This window comes from Azolla caroliniana, unplaced genomic scaffold (assembly GCF_043228905.1).
Source record: "Azolla caroliniana isolate FFs.n. ecotype wild unplaced genomic scaffold, voAzoCaro1.0.p SCAF_2, whole genome shotgun sequence".
NCBI classification, from domain to species: domain Eukaryota; kingdom Viridiplantae; phylum Streptophyta; class Polypodiopsida; order Salviniales; family Salviniaceae; genus Azolla; species Azolla caroliniana.
The window spans coordinates 18,576,701-18,588,543 of record NW_028230437.1 but is presented as its reverse complement, the minus strand read 5'-3'; the positions used below and the strand labels follow the sequence as shown (position 1 = coordinate 18,588,543).

At 38.7% G+C, this 11,843-nt stretch overlaps 2 protein-coding genes across 2 annotated transcripts; both read left to right on the top strand.

The window, feature by feature from the left end:
- Positions 1-1,588: 1,588 nt before the first annotated feature.
- Positions 1,589-4,006, top strand: LOC147867471 (uncharacterized). The gene is made up of 2 exons (XM_087315698.1): positions 1,589-1,622; positions 1,713-4,006. Exons 1-2 carry the CDS (start codon positions 1,589-1,591, stop codon positions 4,004-4,006), a joined length of 2,328 nt encoding a protein of 775 aa, XP_087171824.1.
- A 2,558-nt stretch (positions 4,007-6,564) lies between these two features.
- On the top strand, positions 6,565-8,597 carry LOC147867470 (uncharacterized). The gene has a single exon (XM_087315259.1). The coding sequence runs from the start codon at positions 6,978-6,980 to the stop codon at positions 8,046-8,048; it is 1,071 nt and encodes a 356-aa protein (XP_087171385.1). The 5' UTR covers positions 6,565-6,977; the 3' UTR covers positions 8,049-8,597.
- The last annotated feature ends 3,246 nt before the right edge of the window (positions 8,598-11,843 follow it).

Sequence of the window (11,843 nt, the reverse complement as noted above, 5' to 3'; positions counted from 1 at the left end):
GGGAATGCCGGAATTGATTCCGGCCAGGTTATCTTACCAACAGGAATCTAGCCGGTTGATATTTTTTCAACCGGCTAGTTATATAGTTTTTTAAAAATATAGGTATGTATATATAACAAAAATATAGTTTTAACTTTCCCCCTCTTTCCCCCTCTTTCCCCCTTTCTTCCCTCCTGAGAGTCAAGAGTCGAGACTCGAGACCTTACGTTTCTTGATCCCTATTCGCTGCTCACAGTCGCTATTTGCTTATCCCTATTGTTGCTTCCCGTTCCCTGCTCCCTATTCCTTGGTCTCTACTCTTTGATCGATACTCCTTGTTCCCTGGTCACTGCTCCCTACTTGTTCTTCCCTGTGCACAAACCACCACTCTCAGGTATGGATTTTGCTCATTTTTCTTATGAGGTATGTATTTTGGCTTTCCTCTAGCTAAACAATGTCTTGTCTCTTGAGGTTGTGCTCATTATTGTTGGAGATGAGCTATAATAAAACATTCAATTATCTAATTCTTTCATAATTATATTGCATGTTGAGGTCTTTATGCATGGCTAATAAAAGCTCTATTTTTGTGCAAAAATGAAGAAATTAAATCCCCATTGTTGTATACATGGTAGTAGACTTCATAGGTTTTTTCATGTAAGAATAACAATCATATTGTTCCTTCTCTTCTTCTTCTTCTTCTAGCATTACATCAAGGCCTTCACAAGATTTGAACCTCCTATGTTGATGGTGAGGATGCTGCATTTTAGGTTTTTGTCTTGTGAAGTCATTATAAGGTTTCCATAGAGGTGAATTAGCCTCTCGATCAAAGCAAGATTCCAGATCATGGATCCTATTAAAACATAAAGACCTTTCTATATTTAGAGGCTTTCCTCCTTCTTGACCAAGACCAAGACCATGACCATCCCAATGACCATGACCATCATCAATATCATCATCATCATCATCTAATCCTTCCATTAGCTCCCATGCATTAATAGTTTCCAATTGATCTACACCATTATCAGCATGAATGCTATGTTGATCAGGGTGACCCATACCTTCTTGCTCTTCCTCTTGTTCTTCTTCAATGATCGGATTAAGCTCTATTCTGAATGATTTGAGGTTATTATAAATGTGGCCCAAATCATCCTTTTTGTCACTGAGCTTGAGAAAACCATAGCTTGATCTAGAAGCAAGGGGAACGACATGATGCCTGTCTTTCACTCTGTTTCTCTCACTTTCTTCTTCTTTTTCTTCATCTTCTTCTTCAATATGATGATAATTTATGGGTTCTGATACAGTTCTTGAAACAGGGGCAGACCAACTTTTATTCATAACATTACTAGAGTTAGTAGTAGTACTAGTACCATTAGTAATGGCTTTTTGTGGAACAAAGTACTCTATTCCTCTCCTCTTTCTTCCTAACGACTTTGAAGATGAACAACCCATACTTATAATATGCTTAAATCTAGTATGTATGATAAAAAGACAGATTTTTCACTAGATTACTAAGAAAGTTTAGTCATTGCATAGATGTATGGATCTCATTAATATCAGTAGTTATGATTAAGGTTAAGGTGGGGCGATAAGTAATAAGCCCAACTTTAGCATGAGGGAAGATCATGGATGTGAATCTATGAAATGTAAAGTCCAGTAGATTGAGTTGGTCGCTTGAGGCTCCTATGTTTAGCATAATTTTTAATCCTTTTTAGAAACATGGATTGTGTATGTAGGTTTCACCTTCTTATATTATGTTAGTCAAACATTCTCTGCATTATTGTTACAGACTTATAGTATGTCCCAAAACAAAAATATGAAAGGCAAAGGAAAGCAAATTAGCCTCTTTACAATGCCCGGCTTTAGGAAAAACTTGCCATCTAAAGAAGATGTGTCTCTAGAAGAGCCTATAAAGGACCATCAACACTCTGAAGAATTACTTCATGAGATGAATAGAATTAGTAAGGCCAAACTAAAATTTCAAGAAGATTGTCTTACTAAATTTAAGTGGCTTCAAGAGGATTTAGAAACTGGTCTTTTATGGTGTAGTTATTGTAGGAGTGATCCTCATAGTAAGTCTTCATTTGGCAAAACAGGTGCCAAAAACTTTAAGACTTCCGCATTAGAAGAACATGCAAGAAGTGTGGCCCATCGAGATGCCATTTTGTTACAAGAACGAGACAAGAATGGTCTTGAAAAATGTGCATCCAAAAAAAAAGCAAGTGTGGATGTAGCAATTGAAAAATTGTTTAAATGTGCATATTTTATAGCTAAAGAGGATTTAGCATTTAGAAAATTGGAAAGCCTCTTACGATTGTTAAGAGAATGTGGTGTGGAAGGCCTTCCACGAATGTATAATGATAATAAGGCTTGTGCAAGCTTTATCTTGCACATTAGCAAGGCTCTTGAAGCTGAGATCTATGATAGGTTGAGGAAAAGTCCTTGGTTTGGGCTTATGGTAGATGAAGCTACCGATGTAAGCGTAACCAAGAACTTGATTCTTTATGCTACATTTGTGGAAGGAAGGCAAGTAAGAACCTCTTATTTGGGGTTACTTGAAGTAGAGGATGGTACATCAAACACAATAACAGAAAGCATTTTAGCATTGTTAAAAAAGTGGAACTTAGATGTTAGAAAAATGATGGGATTCGGAAGTGATGGAGCATCTGTTATGGTAGGTATGTCTACAGGTGTTGCTACAAGATTGAAGTCATATAACCCATTTATGACTTCCTTACATTGTTGTGCACATCGAACAAACTTGTGTGTGCAAGAGGCTTCAAAGAACATTGAAGTCAAAGAAACATGTAAGCAGTTAGATGCCCTTGTGAATCGGGTGGCTGCACATTTCTCGAGGAGCTCACTACGCCAAGGTGAATTAACTAAGATGCAAGATGCACTAGAATACACACACTTGCATATTCTTGGGATTGTGAAAACACGATGGCTTAGTCGGCATGGTGCTATCATGAGGGTATGTGATGTGTATGAACCCTTGATGAAGACTTTACAATCGCAAAGTGATGCATACAATATATTCTTAAGTTTAAGAAACTTCAAAGTAGTGTATATGCTTCACTTTCTTGCAGATGTACTTAAGATCATGTCAACGTTAAGTATGGAATTCCAAAAGGAATATGTGGATGTGACATGCATTGGAGGTTTGGCTATGATAGCAATTGGGGAGATCGAAGAACAATTTCTCCATCATGTTATGATGGATCTAAATGGTTTTGAGAAGGATAACTATAATTATCCAATTATTCCAGAATATGGTAGAGAAAAAGGAATGCTTTCAGTTTTAAGAGATGCTATTAAAGGTAATATGTATAAAAGCATCATCATGGATAGATGTATTGATGGTGAGGACTTGATTGAAGCCATACAATTCCAAACTTTGTTTTCTAAGGCATTAATAGAGACAATAAAAAAGAGGCTTCAAGATCCGGTAACTCTTTGCGCATTGAAAATGTTATCACCAATGAACATGTCTACCGGATCTACAAGCATTTTAGCACGAAAAACTATGGGTCTTAATGAGTTGAAAACAATTGGAAATTTTTATGGCATTCAAAAAATGGTAGATGGGAAAGCGTTTTCTCCCATAATTGATAATGATAAATTGTATGATGAATATGCAATTTTCAAAAGGCAAGCTACCACGGAATGGCTTGGAAGAGATTTCTTAGATGTTTGGGGTATGATAAATTGTAATGATGTATGGAAAGAAAAGGTACCCGAACTTCTAAAGATTGCATTGATAGGTTTAATCCAATGTGCTTCTACAACAGCATGTGAGAGAGGCTTTAGTCGCCTAAATCTAATAAAAAATAAGTTTAGAAATAGGCTGAAAAACAATGCGGTTGATGCATTGATACGAATCTCTATTGAAGGACCTGAACTAGAAGAACATGACTTCAATGCTAGCATTTTGTTGTGGCGAGAAAGCAAGGCATATCGTCATATTTTTACAGGAACTTCTCATGAGCATGATGATGAGATTGAGGACTTCATAGAAGATATAGATTAAAACTTTATAAATGTGATCGATTTTGTTTTGGAACTTTCTATATATTACATCTAATTTGATCTAATATGTTGTTAATGCTACTTTACAAAGGTTTGAAAAGTGAATTATGTTTATAAAGTTAGAAATTTTTTTGGTAAATATATATCTTTAGTTTTTGGGTTCCAAAATTTTGTGATTGATTTGATTTGGTATTGCATTAGATTTTTTTTGGTTATGCGGCCAAAAAAAATTTCAACATTTTCCGGTTGACATTGTCGTTGGTAGGAACGTGGCCGGCCAAAATTTAAAAATTCCGGTTAGGTTCATGAGAAGCAGGAAAATTTCCGGTAGAGGCTACAAACTTTGCCCAACACTGATCATAGCTATCCTTCCTCTAATTTTATTTTTAAATTGGCTACTTTCGGTTTATTTTATTATTGTAATACAACATTTGGCATATTTATTTCACATCATTGTATCCATTGTTTGGAAATCTTGAATTTTTTACAAACAGCTTATTCAAGTACAAGTGCCATGCAAGTAATACTACAAAGCCTTTTTTTTCCCAAAAAAACACTTCTTTGGAATATTAGCAATACAAAGCTTTTAGATATGCTAATAGAACATAGAAACCCCAACAATTTTAGAACTTGTGCACATCTATGCACAAAAGATCCAAAGGGTTGCTACACTAATCATGCCGTTGTAACTTGTAACCACATCATCAGACTAATCCCAAAAATTAAATGACACGTCAAACTAAGCCATTAGTGTGTATTCATAAAAATCCATAAAATACATTTAGTCAAATGCCATGATGGTATGGTCATGGTTCGTGAGAAGTTGAATGAACCTTAGGAAAGAATATCTTGTGCTTCCTCACGCATCGATTGACAAATCCCCCACTTCCAAGTATTGCCCTCTTCTTAAGGCAGACCTAGGGACAATACCTTCATCTCATCTTTATAAACATTTGTCTTTTTAAGGCAGAGCCCTAAGAGATGAAACCATATCCTTGTCATTATATTATATGTCCATTCATAACAAGGTGGACCACCCTTCTAAATATTGGCCTCAATTTAGGGTAGAAGACCAAACCTTGTTCTTCCCTTACTAAATAATGGTTTTCCTAGAGGATAATGCATTATCTACAATTAGATCTATATATTCATTCACGATAGGGTTGTTTGGTGTACAATACTCCACTTCATTTGAGCAAAAGAAACAAGTTCCATTTGTAATTCTTCTTCTTCTTTTGTAAGCCAAAATTTGAGAACGCATGCGTGCAATCATGTAGAAACTAAGTGTTGAAACCTCAAGAAATATTGTTTTAACACTTTGGCGATACAGTTTTCTCGAAGGGGTGGAAGTATAGGATCATACGATCCTTGAGTTCACTTAAAAAGTGTTCGAAAATGTCCAAAAGCATTTTCTTATAAGGTTTCGCCGAGACAAGAAACAAACACCATACGCTCCTTTACTTCTTGCGATGGGATAATTTCCTATTGAAATCACATTGCCCCTTGGAAAGGGTTATCAAATATATGCTTAAGGTTAAAAAAAAGTCCCCTACATCAACTTCAAAGACTCGCATGGGACGCCATCAAAAAGATTCAAAAGACGCATAAAAGGAAACTTTTGTGTTCTTGTTGGATGCAAGCTATGGGGAAATGGTTTGGAAATTGGGATGTAACACACTTGCTTCATGATACATCAATACATTCCCTAATAAACGATGTTTTATTCAACGCCAAAGTATCATGCCATGAGGAAAATGTGGAGGCTCATGTTCATGTTGCACGTGTATACTACAAATGTTGCACCTAACTTTAAGACCATGTTTTTCACTAAACATGGAAACCACAAACATCAATACAAGTTAGAGCCCATCTTGTTGCCTTGCCATCCAATCCATTGCTTCCATGCAACTTAGGTCACACTCAATATGGGTGTGAGATAGGGTGTTGGAGCACAAGTGATGAGAGTAATCGACTATGCACACTTTAACCTAAATGTTTTGAGAGTATCACACTGTGACAGAATTCTCTACATTGATCACATTGGTCTGTGCTTTCCACACATCCTCCTTGCACAAATTTCTCCGACAATCAGTATGTGCACTCTTAATAATGACATTCATTAGTAAAGTTCTTGAACAACGGGAGTCGCTACTAAAAAATGTTATAGTTTTGTTTTGATATGTCTTTATTATATTATCTCTGAAAACTACAATAAAATCTATCAATGTTCTTTCTCTCTCTCTACACACACACACACACACACACATATATATATATATATGTATGTATGTATGTATATATTATATTAAAGTATATAGGCCTGGTGGTTTACAGCGCACCATCCAAGTCATAAAATTAAGAGAACCCAAAGTTTGGATCCTAGCCATGGGCTAGGGCCTAGGCCCAGTCTCATATACATACTGTATACATATCATATACATATGGCAGTGGCACCTTGGATGATGATTGGATCTTAAAAAGCTAATCTATGTAATATGCACACATAAAGGGAATCCTTTCCTACCCTTTCTTTCTCTTCGAGAAGCAGGAATTGGATTAGTCAATTCATTATTCGAAGCCCGGAGGTGCATAGCGCCAAAACGGAAAATGATTCGGTGCATTTCATCTCTCTCTCTTACCCACAGTAACAGTCACCAATCGTATTCACAGCAGTGAAAAGGTTCAGACAGACGACGGACAATGAAAGAAACTTAGATCAGAGATTACTTTAGATCTTATTATATCCCGTTGGATCTGACCCTTCTTCTCCTTTGCAGAAATGCTGAAGGAAGAAGAACGCTTAAACAAATAGTACCTGCTAGATAGCAAGAATGAGCCTATACTTATACACAGTAATCGTCTCAGGACCATCTATGTGCAATTACACTTAGATGAGCGGAGAGAGGTTCAGGCATCGCATCGGTTGATTGGGCCGGCTTTAATCTCTAGATCTAGGGTTAGGTTACCCATCGATGGAGGGGACTACTAGTGTGGAGGTTCTGCAGCTTGTATTCTTGCAGATGAGTGCCCGTGATCTGGCAATATCATGCTGTTGCAGCAAGCTATGGAACGAAGTGGGCTGCAGCGAGCACCTGTGGAGGAGCTTATGCATCGAGAAGTGGCCGGGTTGCGATAGGCGAGCGGTGGGGAAGAAGGCCATAAAAGGGATGGGGGGCTACAGGGTCTTCTACTCGAAGAGGTCACTAGAGGAGAAAGATGGAAGGGAGAGGTGCAGGCGGGCGGGGGCAATGTTACAATGGCGATCTTCGATGAAGCGATGTCCGGGCAGTTGCGGCATAGATGAGAAGGGGGCAGAAGAATTATGTGGTGAGATGCGGCTAAATCTGGCGTCATGGGACGATTTGACCTTCTTCGTGGATCTGCGTTACAAAGGGAATGTCGTGGTGTCGACAGCGATAAGCAGCAGAGACAGTATAATAAACAGCAGTGTCCAAGGAGGAAGAATGCATTATTGGAGGGTTGGAGATTCAGATATGTTGGATGGTGGTGGTGGTGGTGGTGGTGATGGGGGAACAGGGGCTTTGCTGCCTCGCCATGTTCTGACACCTTGCTTTTACCAAGGGGAGCTCTTCTATGAGCTGCCTTTCCAGGCGGGGCATGCCGCCAATTACAGCCTCCATTGGTCGGCCGTGAGGCGAAGCGACGGCCGCATCACATGCTTGCTGAGGGCATCGCCCGACATCCGGTGGCTTCAGGAGCAGGAGCTGCGGCCGACATTACCACATCCGGCATCCACATCCACACTCCCCCTACTCTTCCACTCCGACCTCCTCACCTACAGCCATTATCACCATCACCATCACCATCACCATCACCATCACCATCATCATGTGGCTGAGCTTGTGTCGTTCGCTTGCTTGCAATGCCGGCCTGTTTGGGGTGCATCTCTGAACCATCCCATGAGGTTGCAGTTCGTGGACCTACAATTAGGGTTGTGGAGAAGATCGGATGGTGGCAGTTCTTCTGAAGCCGATCTCCTGCTCCTCCTGCTCCTCCTCCGAAAGCACATGGATTGGCACTAGGCTCTTCTTCTTATTTTGTCTTTCTTTTAATAGCTTCTTCCCCTCCCTTTGGACAAACAATGCTTAATTACCTTCCCTTCCCTTTGGACAAGGAGACATGCCCACCTGCTGCTCTTTGCCCACTTAGGGGTGTGTGAATGGGATGGGACTCTTCTTTTTTCTTTTTGCATTCATATTTAAGGGCTATCCTCCTCTCCTCTCCTCTCTCTGTTGTGATGGGATTAATGCAGGGTATCATTCTACCATGGCCCTTATGGTGACCCATCCTTTTTTTCGAAACCTTTGGTGCTCTCTAAAGGGATGTACACCATACTCACATGGACGTCGCGGTCAACTACAATGGGATAATCGTATGTATAGCTTGTTTGTGTTTATGCACCAACTGATATCATTCAATATATTGAACGTTGGTGATGCTTATATCGATTCCCTCTCCTAGATGCCCCAACTTGTTCCTCGTTCGGTAATTTTAATAAGTATTTTGATGTATTTCATAGTGTTTTTGAATACAAAAATTAATCCATGCTCTACAAAGACAAGATTTCGACTTGTCCACGTTACAAGTCTTCATATATGATTCATGGAGCCAAATGTGTGTTCTCAATCTACAAACATATGCCTAAAGTAGAAGGCTGGATCACATACGTGTAATGCATTGTGTGCATTATGGTCGGATGTGTTCATAATGTTGGTTTGCCCGTCTGTATCCATCATCTTCCCATGTTCCAATGCATAGGACATTCTAAATGGTTGATTGATGGTTTTCAATGTTTCTTGGAAATATCTATAGATTTAAGTGGTTCTTTCCTTGAAATGACGAATTTCAGAATTTCACCAAGGTTTACAAAAATTGTGAACTAGAGTTTACAACACAATGATAGGGTTCCTTCAAAATTTGCTTACGATTGAGGGATTTCCCATGCATCCTTACACAAATGAAACATATATAATTGTGTAGCAGAAGTTACGAAAAATATAATGGTTCATATTATTTGTTCATGGGATATTTCTTCTTTGAAATACTCAAAGTTCTACTTATCATTAAGGGATTTCTCAAGCATCAATACATAGAAAAAATGTGGGCCCATACAATACCTCACATATGTTGTGCATCTTTTGTGTACCTCATGCAATATTATATTTTGTTGATTATGAATGTATGTTATCTAACGTTCCACAGATTTTTGCCACATAAATATCAACAACCTTGTTCAATAGACATACATGTATATCAAAACTGGAAAGATCATAATTGCCAATCTTCTTTTTTTTCCTTGGAAGATTTTCTTCAATAGTATTAAAAAACGTATGAAGGCGACAACTTGAAGTTATTTGCCTAGAGGCTTACAACGTACAATAAAAGACATTGTATATACACCGAAACCTGTACAAAAACAATTTATAAAGGGGTGTTGAAACTTGATGTGGTACATTGCCATGGTGTACTGATATTCAAGAAAGGGTCCATGGAGGTCGATTGTTCCATTGAGGCCCTTGGTTTGACACTACAAAGAGAGGTAATTTTCTCCATAAGCGAAGAAGCTTCTCCCTTCTCTTATGAACATTTTCTAGACAACCATGCATATTATCATACTGCCCACAGACTACTACAATACATCTGAAGGACCAAGATTTGCTGCATCATAAAGTCGACTACATCTACATTTCCATAATACCCCTAATGTTCCTGTAGTCACCGTGTTCCAGACATGGACGGATCGCACCTACTTTTGAGGTTGCTGAACGGACTAACTGATATCAATCTTCTTTTATGTACTGTCATGGCTTCATGAATGAACATCGTCTACCTCATACAACATCAAGCTAGAATGTGAATAAAACTCTCCACACCATTGCTCCCCATGAGAACAAGCAACCAACAGTGATAGTTAGGAATAAGAAAGAACTTTATTCCATACTTGTTGAGCCACGAGACAAGACTAGAGGGAATGTTTGGTAGTCTCCTGAGTTCCATTGTAAAAGCCACATTGCTTGAGATTAGGTGCCACATTCCCTTTCAATGACTGGTCAACTAGTAATGTTGCATGCACTAATAGCCATTTGAAGAGAATAAATTTAGTGGCCCCCTTGAAAGACCAAATCCATCTCCAGTAGGTTTTCAACTACAAAGTTGAAGTTACACCCTAGTTAGTCCAATGCTTTTGAGTTGCTGGTACCATTACATTCCGAGACATCAGTAATGACTTTCACTAAATACTGAAAGAAGGGAGCCTTTATGATCTGTTCCCCCAAGGAGTATGACCAGAACCAACCCCCCGGATCCCATAATGATATTGCAACAAGTTATTTTGCATATAACCACATCATATCACACATGTGAGCGATGGAAGGATAAGGATCAAGCAACCACTTTTTTCCAGTTTTAGCAACCACTATGATTGGTGCACTTTGCACGTGTTGTAGGTAGTTGCAGTCAAAGGCATAACGTTGGAATTTGATGTTGTCAAGAACCTCAAAATACGTAATGCACCCATTAGGTGAGACACCCTTGACAACCAACAATGTGTCATTTATGAAGCATCCAAACCAAAAATGTTCTTCCCTAGGTTGGAAGGTTGTAGAAAGCGAGGAATATGCCACTAAAATGGCAGCAATCATTATCTTGGCATCTACTAGAATTAAATCTTGGTGTTTACGAACGCAGGCCCATTATCGAATTTACCCTAGGCAAGGTGAGTTCTAAGGCCCAACACTTTTCTTGCATTATCCCGTAATAGAGAATTTGCGACAAGAGGTTGATTAAGCATTGTTAGCTAGTCAGGGAATGTGTTGGACAAGTATGAAAGCGTCGAAGTCGACAAGGTTCAGAAACTATAAAGTCGGATCAACTAGGCGGATCGATAAGTCAGCAATTTTGCCGACAAAATAATAATTATGAATATTTAAGTTAGTTATTTCGTAGTTCTTGTCAACAAGGCAAAATATAGTTCTTGATGAGGAAGTCTTCAGGTTACCTATAAAAAGGAACCGAAAGCATTGTAATACTATCGTTTGTTTTCAGTTAATATAGTTTTTAGTTATAGGAATTTTGAGCACTTGTGTTGATAATATTGTTCTCTATAATGTTGTTCTACCATAACTGTACTAACTAAAATAGTCAATCACGATACGAATACAGGTGATATAGTTGAAGAGTCTAAACTAATTCGTGTAGTCTTAGGCAATTTGGCTAGTGTCATCTCGTTCAACATCATCAGTAGTCTAGAGCACTCCCTAGTTCTTGGTCTTCCACGGTTTGAGCTACATAACCCAATTATTGATTGGAGAAAAAGAACCATTGAAGAGGTCACAATACAGTTTGAGTCTCTTAAAACTCCCACAAGGGATGTGAGATTTTGAAAGATTTCAACAATCTCTGTACATCAGTTATGTTAGGAAGGACGGAAGGAAGACATGTTTGTGTTCGTAGTTTTAGCAACTCCCACATCAAGCTCACAAGAATTAAGGGTCCAACTACCGAAGAAGTATAAAGAATTCTCCTGTGTTCGATAAGGTGAAGGCCAATAGACTACTAGAGCATCAACCATATGATTGCCCGATTGATTTGCAGCCCAAAAAAGAGCCTCCATGAGGGCCAATTTATAACCTTTTGCCCACGGAGCTAAGGGTTATTCGGGAATATAGCAATGAGAACTTGGCAAATGGGTTTATCCAACATTCAAGATCTCTTGCTGGTGCACACATATTTTTTGTTAAGAAGAAAATGTTAGGAAGACAACGACTCATCGAACCTCTTCTTTGATGTTGATAGCTCGGCGGGGTTTCGCAGAGTCA